The 14,979-nt window shown below is 36.8% G+C and overlaps 1 protein-coding gene across 2 annotated transcripts in view; it reads right to left on the bottom strand.

Annotated features, from left to right (window-relative positions):
- Window positions 1-3,569: 3,569 nt before the first annotated feature.
- The window catches only part of LOC117216705, a 37,930-nt gene continuing 26,520 nt past the window's right edge, over window positions 3,570-14,979 (bottom strand). For both annotated transcript variants that reach the window (XM_033463646.1, XM_033463645.1), the window contains exons 6-8: window positions 8,680-9,022; window positions 5,674-5,962; window positions 3,570-3,833 (exon numbers count right to left, since the gene is read on the bottom strand). In XM_033463646.1, coding sequence (XP_033319537.1) covers window positions 3,615-3,833; window positions 5,674-5,962; window positions 8,680-9,022 — 851 coding nt within the window. In that variant the 3' untranslated portion in view covers window positions 3,570-3,614. The remainder of the gene's footprint in view (window positions 3,834-5,673; window positions 5,963-8,679; window positions 9,023-14,979) is intronic.

A 14,979-nucleotide genomic window follows, 5' to 3' on the forward strand; every position in this document is an offset into this window, starting at 1 on the left:
ACGAAAATTGGACAGTTTTGTTTAAGTCTAAAACAGGAAGAGCGTCTTTTAGTTCCGTGATGAAGAATCTAAAGTATTTTTCGCCACGGAATGTTTAATTTCTTCAATTTTCGTCTTTCTGTTCGTATAAAGGACCTGTGACAGATGGAAAACACAAAAACGATGCTTCGAGAGTGACTGGAATTTTCTTTGGTTCTGGACTAGACAAAAATGAAGAGAACATCGATGTATGTTTGTGGTAATACAGATTCCATTCAGTCCAATATTTTTCCACTTTGTTTCACGAGGCAGAGCTGAGTTTTCGCTCATACTTTGATACTTTAGTTCAGCGGTATATCTTACGTAACAAGCCGGTCGAAGCTTGCGAAATTCCACCGAGAAACGAGGAAAACCGCGGGCTAACCGAGACGCATTAGAAATCGGGGGTAAGTGGATCTGGCTTGTGCGGTGAACGCGACTCTGTCGCTGTGGTGGTTTCTTAGAACTTGGCGATTTCTTAGAATCGCGATGATTACGATTACTACGGTCTAATACGATTCTCTGCAATCTGTTTGATTAATTCAAGAAATCACGAAGCAATACCATCCACGATGATACAAAGAATTCTCTCGATCGTGAAAAGGATTAAAAAAGCTAGTTAAACTCTAATTCTTCCAATGAGAAAAGAAAAGTAATAAGAATGATTCGGGTAAATGAATTTTTTCGAAACAAAGAGGAAATTCAATTATCCAATTGGGAGAAAAAACGGAACGGACGAGCCTGAGATTTATTCGTCGCTCTGGCACGAAAGACTTTCTATTCATTTGTTATTCGTGCAACAACTATAGACATCGAAACAATGCAAACCGGCCACTTCCTGCTCCGTTAACCATGAAAGCAATTTAACGAGCCACCGTACGTGATCCAGCCAATGGACGTGTGCCGGTGGCTTATCAGAGAAATTTTCGTGCCGTCTCGAAACGGTGCTAATGAATTGACGCACGATCTGCAGAGAGAAAATGTATACGCGAGTAAGTTAATGACCGCGTATCATTACACGCGAATCTCGGCGCACCTTGCAGCGGATACTTTATTTTATCACGATTATTCCTAGAATAATAATTCCTAAATAATTGGAGAGAAGAAAAGTGACGATGATTTTTGGTATACAGTATCTAATATCGAAAATTGAACGAGACGAGGACTCATCATGGTTATTTTTGAAATTTAGTTAGAATTTGCGAAGAAGGGAAATTATGATTATTTTTGACATTTTATAATGCATATCTCAGAGGAAGAGGAATTTGTGAAATTTCTAAATTTAGAAGATTACGTGCGTTTACGTAAAATTTGCGCTCTCGAGGAATTTCGGGGAACGCGTGGTATGTTGGTTGTTTCGGAGCAGATATTAACACGAAAAGGGTATAAATTGCGATGAAAGAATGTGCAATAACAGAGGCGTCAAAGGAGATAATTGTGCGCACATTTTCTCAAGCCAATCTGCTTTCCATAATTCAATTAATTAATTATTAATTATTACAAATTAATTATTACAAAATTGAAATAGGTACCGGGAAATACTTTCTAATTAATTATCATCCAAGCTATGAATAAAAAGTTGTAAATGGAAAGATAGTAGAAGGAGATTTCAATAGTGTATCGTGTCTAAAAATATTACATTAAGATAATCGTTGTAATTACGCATTTATTCAGAGATAATACTAAAAAGAATGTAATAAAGGCAATGGAAAGATAAACGGAAACAAAAATCCAACTGCAGTTCGCATTATGCTGCTCAGAGACGAATCTATCTCCATGAAACATTTATTTCACGGTCTTCTGAGATTTACTTGCCATATATATTTGGAAACTTTTCTCTTGAGTGCGTCGACTCATGAATTATTAAACAAACCGCCCCTCTACCATTCTTATAAATTATAAATAAATACTCACTTTTACTATTAAACCAAAGGAATACCACGAAAACTCCTATTAAACTATCTTCAAAACATCGCTAATTTAATAAATATTTACTTGCGATCATCATATCAGCTACTTTCGAAGTGGAAGGCATAAATCGGTTTACAGGCTGCACATGCGAAAAAATTACATTCAAATACGCCTTTCTATTTTCAAAGCAAAGCACTTTTTCTAATTCTGAAACTACCATTAAATTATTCTCAGAATTGCTTTTTCCATTTCTGAAACTAGCATTAAACTACTCTCAAAACGACGTTAACATAATACATATATTTTCCAAGATGTAAACTATGTCTAGACGATGCACGTTCTTATAAATTATAATACATTCGAATACCTATTTTTATCTTTAAACTAAAAGAGCCAAAAAGGTCAAAGAAGAAAGTAGTGTTTCTTAATTTAAAAATCTAATTAAAAATTTAATCTTAAGCGAAATTATTTTTAATAAAATTATCATAGAAGGAAATGACATAGAAGAGGTCACCACTAAACTACCTTTGAAACACTGCTATCGTAACAAATAAAATAAATATCTTTTGTAATAAATTTTTCCAAAATAGAAGCCACGATCTGATCTGAAGGATGCACGAAGGAGATGAAGGAAAAGAACGACAATCCTTATTTGTTATTAACCGTTATTATTGTTACTGTTATTGTCAATATTACTGCTTGTTACTTGTTCCTATCATTATCGTTAGTCTGGCATCCGGCGCGAATAACAATATAGTGCACGGAAGTCAAAGGTCAACAAACGACCCACGACTTCGAGGATCATGTCGCGACGAACGGCACGAGCTCAAGAGAGAATAATAAATGCTCGATCGCCGTTCGTCCCGATCGCTCAGGGCCATCGACGTTTTTCCATAGAAAGATCCACGACCTCCTTGAATCTATCGTATAAAAGTGAGGCAAACGAAACCATCGAAATGAAAAGCACACAAGACGTGTAGCTTCGCCATTATAATATAATTTCAGAAGAACAAATTTTATTCCTTTTCCTCTTTCGATTCTGATGTCAATTGAGAGAGATACAATATGGCAGTGAACATTCTAACAGCAATAATTGTAAATTTAGGAAGGTTTATAAGATTTATGAGAAGATTTATCAAATTTCGTACTTTAATAACTTACTAATTAATACACACGTTAAACGTGCTTGTTTGTAAAATTAATCTGAAATTTTGGTGCGATCTACTTTCTTTAAGAAATCATTCCAAAAAATGTGTTTCTATTGGAGTAAAATTATTATTACTACTCATCAATACAATTTAGTGAAATGAAATTTCCAAAGATAAATATTTATCTAAATTACTATCTATAATTATTTTTAACAAGTTTCTATACTATAGGGTCGACAAAATTGTTCCTGAAAGGATTAATTAAACAGAAGAATCTATAGAATGTTGCTATTTAAGAACAGAAGCTTCGGAGATACATCTAGATCTTTCTATAATGAATCACGTTTTCTAAAAGAAATTCTCAACAAAATATCCTAATATGAAATCATCGTCATGAGGTTTACATTTGCTTCCCGTAATTACTACACTTAACGTCTTCACGAAGTATCGTCGAGGACGCTGGACAGCCGCGAATGGTACGATAACGATACGGTCGATTAATTAAATAATTTATTAGTTAACAACGAGCAAATCGACTCAGTACGGATGAAGGGCTGCTAGACCGAGTCTAGGCGGCTCTGCGTAGCTGTGTCGATATCGACCCGGTGTGGGCACAATTTCCAAGGGTGGCCTGGCGCTGTCGCGATCCAGACCTGGGTATCTCTCGTGTTCGGAGAGTTCCTGGTACGTGGTTGCCCTGGCACGCACTTTCTCGCGTATCTCTCGCACGTGTGCACGGTCACGGAAATCTCGAGCCTGTCGACAAAATTTTACGAAATAGAAATAATTGGCGAAAATTAAACAAGACGAGATGATTTAATGAACATACCTATTCTAGAAGTGATAATAAAGGTATAAACATTGACGATGTACTGCTAAATTATATAGAAATGTATAAAGTAATAATAGGCATATAAATGTAACAGGAACAATTGGTAAAAGTTAAACAAGTTGATGATTTAATGAACATGTCTATTGTAGAAGTGATAATAAAGGTTTAAGCATTGACGACGTAAGGGTAAATTATGTAAAACTGTATAATAGCAGACATGCATAAATGTAAAAGATGTAATTGGTAGAAGGTGCACGAGTACATCTACAATTTAATGAAGATATTGTAGAAGTAGTAGTGAAGTTCAGTTACGTAGAAATGTATAATATAATCGTAGACGTGCATAACATACATAAATATAACAGACGTAATTCATAGAAGAGACACATACGACTATAGTCTAGTGAAAATGTAGAAGTGGTAGTGAAACTCAGTGGTATGAAAATGTGCAACGTAATAAGGCATGCACAGAATACATAAATGTAACAGGTGTAATTGGTAGATGATGCGTTTATCGATAATAAAATATTGTTCAAATGGTAACAGGTTGACGACATAATGTCGCATTGTGTAGGAATGCAAAACATAATTCAATCTTCTTCAATAACAAAAATAATTGGTAAATAGAAGAAGTTAATGGTTCAATTCAATGCAAAATGAGAACCTTTACACCTCAGATTGTGAAGAATTGGATGTTGATAATGTAACGATTACTACAATATATAATATAAGATGTTGAAATTTAATAAAACAAAGCACTGAATACTTCAATGTCGGTATAAAGTAGAAACTTGTAGCTGTGGTAATACATATAGAATCGAAAGTGATTAATGGAGTATAATACTACACGTTTCTTAAAAAAGACAACTTGTCAATGAGTGACTGGCAATGACATTCTTCGCTATGGAAGTTCACAGTAATACGTTTTTCTTTTCACCCTACAAGCACAAACAGTACTACGAGATAGGCTTGTACTAGAGAGCAGCATTATTTGCAGTAAAATTCACAAGCAAACAACATAGTAGAAGAAGCAAGAAATCACGCCACTCCTTATCCACAGAACAAGCAATTAGCATTTCCATGCAAGATCGCCACTAGTGGTCGTAGAAAGTGCAAATCCAAATAAGAAAGTTTCAGACGACACTTGGAATCATGCAGTCGCAAAATCGAGAATCTTGAAATACAATTGTAAATCGAATCTAGAAAATATGAATATGAGGATTGCAGGAGAAAAATATGGCAAACATATTGTTGATTTTCTAATTTTAACGTCATTTCGTAATCGAAGAATAGTATGACAGTTGAAAATGAATACCACCCCTTAGATCCAATACAAGCCTCTTAAAAATAGCTTAATAGTTTACGACGTTTTGTAAAAATGACTAAAATGCTAATACTAAGATTAAGCAGTATTTTTGTAATTTCGAAGGGAATATATGTACCTAATCAAACAAAAAGATAATTTTGCTAACATACACGATAACATATTGAATTAAAAAATCTTCTTTTATCTTAGAAAGAAAAATGTAACTTATCGTGTTCTTCTCCTGTAATCTTCGTATGTGAAACGAAGAATGTTGCATATTATGTCAATCCCCTATGATCTTCATATATTATATATACAAAACATATACAAAACATATTATGGAAATAATTCCAGAGAATTTCTGACGATGAGATGACAATAACGAGTTTCAGGATTTTTTCGTGGCAGGAAACTCGAGGAACGGTCGAAGAGGAGGGCGTGGAATCAATGACCCTTACTTCTCTCGGATCAGCGACGTTCCTTTGATCTCGGAAGTCTCTTCCAACGGTTGGGTTTTCGTAGAAGCTTCTCGGCCGAGGCCTCGAGACCTCTTGCTCCGGTGGGCGTTCCATCGCGTAATGATGGGTTCGCGGCCGTGGTCGGGCCCTGTAAGAAATATCGTTCTCTCGTTCCGATACCTCCGAATGATTCCGTCTGATCAGGTGTTCGTGGCCAGTCGTTGAACTGTTGCTCGCCGAATGCTGACGAGTAGATTGGTCCTCGTGGCTCTGCCTCGCTGACTCAACCCTATTACACATAAAAATTCGTCACATATCAGAAAACATTAAATGATGATTAACAATAAGTAGATCTTACCAAGTTTACTTTTATCTTCTTCGATAGCAGATTTTCTTAAACTCTTTGTTTTTTTAATTGGTTGAAAGAAACCGATATATGTTTATATGTACGTAAACATGATAATTTAATTTAAACATGATAAAATGATGTAAATAATTTTTCCCAGGAAAATGTAATTATTCTTATTTTCAAGGTAATAGATGTTGGAATTCAACATTCTTAATAATAGTGCACTTTTAACCTGTTAGTATTTTTCTAACAACATGACTTAACAACTTGTCGACTACTTGCTTTCCGTATGAACAATAAGAAATATACAAGAGTTCCGACTTCAAAGCAAATTTTATTGCAATCAGAACCTGTCTTCATTGAATCGGAAGTGGAATTCGTGCAACAGGTTGCACTCGGTATTCTAAGGAGATGCAGCTCGCATAGTCAGACACGCAACACACTCATAGTGCCATAAACACGCAGCAAACGTGCAGGGAAATTTTCACGTGACACTACGGATCTGTTGATCCGTAATCACAGTCATGATACTGATAATCTCCATAAATTGAAAAGTACAAAGAAGTGAGGACGTTACAAATTCTATTTTCTAAATTTATTTTAGAATTTTTCGCTATACTTGTTGCGATTAATGATCTTACGGGGATAAAACATTTGTTTCTTGAATATTAATTGTACATTTACGTAATGAAAAATGAAAAAATTAATAGAAAGTGGAGTTTATCAAGATCATTCGCAAGTTTTAATACTTCCACATTGATGGAAATATTTAGCCTATTCCATTAAATTCAGAGGCTAAGTCATCGAGTCTATTTAAATCAAATGGACAAGGTATCTGGAATTTTCTAGACACGTTTGGAAGAGCTCACAGAGTTATATCACTATGTGCCACTTCCGAATTCGTTCCACTTGCCATGTGCTACTTCTGGCAGTCGCTTGTCGCGAAATAAATCGATAGGGACGTTCATCAATTTCCCTGAACAACCTACAACGAACTTAAACCACAAACTAATAAATAGAATCCTAGACGAGTCGCTTAGAAACCAAATTAACATACTATCCAATACATCCAATTTTCAACAATTTCTTAATACAGAATATGTATGTGTGTGTGTGTGCGTATGCGCGCGTTTGTATGATTAATAGACTGCAAATATTTATTGAAATTCGTATTTTTATGAAATATAAACAGTGATTTGTTTCATCCAGTAAATAGTGTAATATGTACTTATAGAAAATATCATATTCTTTCAAGCTACCTTAGAGTATTTATCTAAATTTTATAGCTTCAATGAAAGAAATAAAACCTAAGCAGAAATTTCTTTCGCCTATAAAGTATTGCGATAAATACTCCACATTAAACATTTCATATGTTATTTGCATTCTGTTCGTTTTTCACACTTACAAACCTCTCATAAATTTACAAAAAGAGTCCGCAGTCTAGTGATTAATGTCAAACCTTTCGAAAGCTAATGCTTTAACCTCGATAGAATTGAATCATTTTATTTCTATTTAACTCGAATAGCCGTCGAGTGAAACGATAATTTTCATAGAAATAGAGTTAGTAGGAAGTCAAGCAAACACCATTGAAATATATTCTTCGTGCTCTGAATGAGAAGTTCGCTGGCTGGCATCAATGGACCGAGCTCGCATATAGGTATATGTTATCTATGAGACAATCGTCGACTTTTCAGCTGCTATTTGCTCTGGAATCGCTCTCCAGCTGGTCGGGCAGCTTTTACTTGAGATTGACACCGGTGATTGCTGGCCCAAAACGAATGCCACCAGGGGAAAAAGCAAAGACAACCGCGTGGCCTTTTAAAACTAGTCTTTCTAGTCTGGGCACGGGAGAAAATGAGAAGAGGCTGGTCGAATCGGTCCCTCACAATGGAATCGGTGCAGATTCTTTGGATTAGAAAACGAATACGTCGAACTCGTTAAGATCCACGTTTGCCATAATGGCATTTGTGGTACTGAAAGCTGTTTCCAATTGATTCTAATCGCTATATATATATGTACCTTGACTTTTAACTTTTTATTAGTGGTATATCGTGTCTTTCTCAATTTCTAAGCTCTCTGTCAATAGTGTCTTTAAGAGAAAAAAGTATTTTTGATTTTAAAATGTTTTAGAGACATAAAGATATTACAGGTATTTCAGGTATGATGGTATCTGAGTTATGTCATCTGTATTTCATAACGAGGAATAGAACTGTCTTTTCACTATCTTTTTCTTCATCTTCTTTTTAGTTATGGATAGCTTTAGCGCTTGTCAAACCAATGTAAATCTTCCTGATTTGCACGTCAACCACGCAGTAATTAATTTTACTAACTTTATCGAGAAAATGTATTAATCTCATTTTTCAAAGGTGAAGCACCAATAATACATGTACTGTGTACACAAACGAAGAAATGTGTAAAAGACAGAATTGATTCAGTTGACTTCTAAGCGACTCATACGTAAAACGAAATGATTCTGACTGATAATATTAATTAAGAAGAATATCTGTACTTATTAGTGCTTCATTACATATTTCCTTTATTTAACCAAGGAAATTTACTTGAAGGTAAAGGTCAAAGGTTTAACTGCAGATAAAAAGATGAAGATAAAGAGCAAGAAAGTGACGAAAAGAAGAAAGATCAGGAAAATAGAGCCATACCTATGAGCAGGATGACTGTCAACATCTCTCTGTCTTGAAAGGACAGGTCTAGAGATAGCCTCTCTCTCCATAGCTCGAAACATCTCCTTAGCATCCTGGAATCTTTCTCTAGGGCTAGTCACTTCACCAGGATTCATCCTCGGTTGATACTGAGGGCTAGGCGATCGTTGCCTAAACTCTGGTGCTCTACGACTTCTATTACAACTTGGTGAAACACCTCTGTTCACTTGACTGGGCAATCTTTCAGGACTTCTTGGTAATCTTGGCAGCGTTAGACTCGTGCCAGTCGTTTCCGTCTCTGGCAAATAATCATTCTCTTCTGCTGGCACTCCCCAGTCGTCGTCTGAAATAAATCACAAATGATTAACATTCCCTTTTTCTTATATAGCAAGCTTATTTACAATCAATCTTCTATGCGCAGAACATAATAACTTTGTAAATAAATTAAAGAGACTATATTCTCGTACAGTTTTTATGCAGATCACATTTTTATGAATGAATTATACGTTATACCAAACATTTTGAAATTTCACCAACATTATACTGTACACGCTACTGGATTATGATGATTACAACTGAGGATAATAGTAGTGATTGAACAAGCTTTTCTCCTTTTGATATATCCTATACGCACATATCCCTTATATCGTACAGGTGCGTTTCAAATGAGTCTATCGGTATAGAAAATGATTGACATCATTTCGAGGATTAATCACTCCGCCATGAATCCTTCGTTCTACAAAGTAGAAAGCTACGATTGAACAATGGATCAGCTAAAAACACGAGGGTAGAAGACGAAGAATCGAGAGAGTCCTCGGTAAGAGTCTCAATTTCTCTTTTATCAAGCAACCTGTCGCTTGGCCAAGAAAAGGGAGAAGAAACGGAAGAAAAAGATCAACGTGTGTCTCTTTCTCAAATCTGTTCGAAGAGGTCAGCAAGGTTTGAAAAGAAGCTGGAAAAGACACGAAGGCAACGTGTGACGTCGAGACGAGGCCGAAAGAGGAGGCAGGCTAACAGCTGCCTCAGGCTGTGGGCCGAGAATGCGGAACTTTATTCCGCTGTTGTGTGTGACCTCCCACGAGGTCGATTTGCACGCGAATTCATCAACAGTCGGTGGATTGGTACACGTTCGTATCGATCCTCGTCATTATCTTTCGATACACGACGACGTTTACTAACCTTTTTTTTTATATCTTTGTCACGCTTTACTTTCACCAAAAAAAAGAGAGAATTTAAGAAACTGTCCAACAATACAGAAGTACGATTCGGTCGAAATTGATCAAAGGGCATAACAGAACACAGGTTAAATGAGAAAGGACGCGAGAAGGCGAACGTTCATGGAAATCAGCCTTTCGAGAGCTAACACTTTGCGCAATACACCGTGCAAACGCGAATGCCGCACCAGGTAAAAGTTAAAAGGCAAAGAGCCTGAGATTCTTCTGAATATCATCGACGATCCTTGGGATCCTGAGAAGAGGTTGCAACTATAGTTCTACCCGTTCTATAGGCCCGATTGCTTTTTCTCGGTCGTGCTGGTGTTCGTGAGTAATTGAATGAGAAAGTGGATTGTCTCTGGAGAAAAAAGGGATTAGATTTTATATTGAAATTGAGTGGATAGGAAATGTTGTCGATTTGTAAAACATACTAAGCACTAATGGTAAGATTGATTAAAAAGAAAGATTAAAATGATTGATTCATAAAATGAATTAAACGCTGAAAGCAAGGCAGTCGATTTATAAAATGAAACAAAAGTTAATTACTTATTCTTTGTGCAGTTGCACACATACACGAATTACGAATCACGTTGCGAATGCTTGAAATTTCTACGGCAATCAAATTTATAACCCCAACATATAATTAACTGTATAATTAGAAGTTTCTTTAGAAAAAATGTCCTATATAAAGGACGATTATCCAACTACAAACCCCTTTGAAAAAATGTTCTACTTAACTTCCTGCACAAAAAAGTACAATTAATCAATCAAAAACCCCAAACGATGATTACTTAAACGAAAAGTCTATTTTTCATTAGACCAATCGCTAGACCGTGTATTTTTATGTCTACTACTTTACAGGCAGTCTTAAATTAAGAATTTAAGTGGATATTTTATATTTTCTGCAATGTTGCACCTTTCAGTCTGCCATAAATGCATAAAAATCTGCAATCTACCAATCATCCATTAAGGTCTATATCAAAAGTACACGCGACGAAGTAACACTTCGAGGATAAAGTAGCTACCGAACGTGGCGATAAATTAATCGTCTTAATCGACGGTCGGAATCTGGCAAGCACAGGATAGTTTCGCGCGATGCATCAGCGCGCGAGAAACAGCGATACAGGGATCGCGGATCGTGAGCAAAGTGTGCCAGATCGCGAACAAGCGAGAAGCGCCGCTTATATGGAGATACGAACGTGGAAATCGTGATCGAGCTGTGTCCCCGAGACACCTGTTGCGAAACGGGTTCCTTCGTGCCGCGTAAAACACCAATGATATAACGAGCCGAACTATTTTCCTAGACAGGCTTCAACGTTTCCTTCTTTGTCGTCTTTTGATTTTAACACGTTCGCGACATACGTTTGGGATCACCGTGTGCTCCGTACAAGTGAAAGATTTAAAGAAGGAAGTGAATTGAGAATTCTGTTGTCTTAAGAAATTATTTCATCAAGCATCTACCGTGACGGATAAAGAAAAGTTTAGAAAATGGATTTACATTTAATAGGAGCAGTGAACGATTATAATACGTAGATGACCGTTATCAATATGGTAATCAATTTTTAATACAGAAGTTACTGGAGCTCATAGTGTGGCAATTTTAAATATCTTTTCACTCGCCACTGTATATAATAACGAGGGAAATTATAAACATTATTTTAAATTGACAGAAGACTCAGTATATGTATGGAAATTAATTTCTTGATCGACAACGTAGATAATGATGTGTAGATAATGACACAGTTCTTAATAAAGTTATCTTAATTTCTACTACTGGCGCAAATCTATTTTGTTTTACAGTAAACTTCCGCGTTTAACAATCTAACGACGCTTTAGGGAAAATTCCTTAGAGTACGAAGCGTACTTTTCGAGTACGATTTGTAAAGATTTCGAGCTCATAGAGAAAGTATTAAAAGGCTGTGTGTATTAAGGTCGTCGTAAAAAGATTAAATGGAGCCGAAAATCCAGGAAAGATTAATAGCGAGTGTCCATAAAAACTGACGTTGGTGAAAAGCGGCTTTAGTCGGTCAGTGGCACGTTCGGCTAGAAAACATCGGTGCTCAATGAAAAATCGCATAATTATCTAAGTCTCTGATGTATGCTCGCTTTAAGGTCGTAAATCTGCCAAATGACTTCCGATCCATTCACGATTTAATTGCATGGGACCAAAAAACAACTGCACGACACCTGGACAGATTTCAACCCATAACATTTGAAATTTATTTCTTTCTAGTCATTCGAGCTCCGCAAAATGCAAATTGCACAGGAATAACGAACGACTGTGTCGTATCTCGGAATTAAAATTTCTAACTGGGATTTATGGATATTCGCTGATTTAATTCCACGCTCGTTAATACAAATTGGCTGAATTAATTCGAATTAAAAATCGCATTTCGATAGGATTTAGTTTCGTAGACTCGCAGAAGTACCAATTAAAGAACCTTTCGAATTAATTTAATTCAGAGAGACCATTCTGCATATTCTAATTTCTAATCGAAGCAATTCAATTCGACGAACTATAAATTTATTTAAAATACTTCGTTTAATGAATTCATTTAATTCGAATTAGAAAACACGCTTCATTAACATACTATAGATAGGACTGAAAAACGGCATTGATCGAAGAAACGCTATTTAGAAATCTACTGAATATTGAAACAGCAGTCAGAAACCTCCTAAAATACTTAATTCAAAATCCAATTTAGAAACCTCCTAATATAACATAATCGAAAATCCACTTACAAACCGCCTAAACTAATTTCGTAACATTTTTCGTAAGTCTCAAATATCAATCTTCTCAACCTCGACACTCTCCATTTCCAAATCCCCATCGAAGCAATCTAACGCAACAAACTAAAAAAAAAACCATCTGCCAGTTAACACTCATGATTCCAATCCTATCTGTCATCGATCGAACATTCTTCTAACTCCTCTCTGACTCAAACATAATTTACAACACATCGACTGTCTCAACCGTGCAGGTGCTCATGAGATAACCCTAGTCGGACGACAGACGTCGAATTAGCGGAACAGATACTCTCCGGCTGGAACGCGTGTAGCGATTCCGGTAGCGGCGTCTGGACATCAGGGCCTGGTGTCGAAGCAGCTCGATTTTTGCCCGGTTGCGGCTGCCTGCGGAGCTCGAGGAAGATGTATGCGTGTACCCGTAGGCTGGTACCTGCCGCTGACACGACGTCCTAACGGTATTCCTTCGACTGTAACAGGTGCCCAATACCAACGTCCTCTTCGTGCACGTAGTTAAAACACGGAGCTCGGTCAGCACCGATACACGACCACAAAAACAACCTGGTTCCTCTGTCTTCTTCTTCTTCTTCTTCTCCTTTTCTTTTTTTTTCTCTCGTGCTTTTTTTCTTCTCTCTTTCATTGGCTTCCTTCGTTCGCGAAATTTATTCGTTTATTCGCTATATAGGTCAGTCGTCCGTTAAAAACGTGTTTCACGGTGAGATGGGGAACGCGGCACGCCTTAACAACGACCGCCGACTGACTTTGAAGTTTCAATCCCTGAGCGAGTGGAGAGGCCCTCTTTAATCCTGTTTTATCGCCGATTAAAGGCAACCTGCGGGAGCTTGCCACGTTTCGACCAACGCGACGTTGTTTTTTCTTAGGAATCACGCTTTTGAATATAGGTAGTGTTCTGTCAGGTAATAGCAGGTTTAAGCAGCTTGCGCCGCTATGTGGTCAGGCAAGTTTCAACCATTCCTCTTTATTACCTTTCATTTGTTTTTGATTATCCCAATCTTTTTACCTCGTTTTCGTTTTATGTAAGATGTCCAAGAATCGGATGGGTTAATTTGGTTTTTGCCAATTTTCAGTTATTCTTTGTCCGACCATTCCTGCGTAAGTAGGTGTACAAATGTGCTATTAAATAGTCCCTTTCCTTTATTATCAAAAGATCGCCAAATGACATAAATAACAAACAATTATCTCTTAAAGAACTACAACAAAAATGAATGAGAAATGTACTATCTCGCTACTGCATACCAAACTTAACCCTGCTACGTTTCTTCGGTCATCTTCGAATCAATTATACTTTTCTAACAAATAAAAATGTTAATAAAAAGTATTATCGGTTTGGACGAAAAATAAAAATCATTGGTATTACATAATTTACTGCGATTTACTACGATTCCTCGTTTCAATCCTACGTTAAGCGTCTTGAAATATTACAAATTCCTTTTATTCGCCAAAGTGAGTGCAATATTGAAATAGAAAAATTCGAGGAGTGTAGGGAGCGTTCATAAATCGAGAAGGACGGGACGATGAAAAATTCCGAGAAACGTTTCGAAAAACGAAACTTTCTTCGACGAAGGCGTATCCGTTTAGCGATTCGTCGGGATAAAATTCCAAAGGAGAATCGTCGTCGAGCGATCGAAGTGAAAGCAGACGAGAGGATTGGCGATATTAGAGGCGCGTTTGCATTCAGCTCGAGGAGCAATGACGCGAAGAGAGAAAAATCGAGGAGGGATGACGACGACGACGACGACGACGACGAGGAACGTACGAAGAAACGATTTTTCGTAGCTCGACGAGAAACTGGGTTACCGGGTCGCCTTCCGCCCGGTTTTCTACGAGCGCCGATAAGATTCGAGGCGGAACATACACGGCCACCTGTTCAACCCGGTAGAAAGCGTCCAAATTTTTGTCATCGTCACGAATCTTCAACGCAACGCTGCTTCTCCTTTTTTTTTTTCGTATTTCAAGTTCGAACACGTTTCCTTCATTGCGCTCGAAATTTCGGAGAAAGTTCACTTTTTACGTGTATCGTCCACGTTTTACGAAAGTTTTTTTTTAGAATTTTATAGCTTCGGCTTTTAGCTTTGAAGTTTACCGACGTCTTTTTTCTTCGGGAAGTAACCAAAAAGGCTGGAATAAACTTCTAACACGATGAATATGAAATAAATGATGATTATATTTACTCTGAATCATCCGATTATATCACATTTGTCTGTGATTTGCCATAGTCCGGACATTCATGATATTGTTATAAGAAAGAGGACAGTAAATAGCCAAAATTTTGTATCGAAAATACAAATATTTTTCTTCTGAATTGTTTACCCTTCTAGTA

The sequence above is a fragment of the Bombus bifarius genome, unplaced genomic scaffold (assembly GCF_011952205.1).
Source record: "Bombus bifarius isolate JDL3187 unplaced genomic scaffold, Bbif_JDL3187 scf7180000007973, whole genome shotgun sequence".
NCBI lineage: Eukaryota > Metazoa > Arthropoda > Insecta > Hymenoptera > Apidae > Bombus > Bombus bifarius.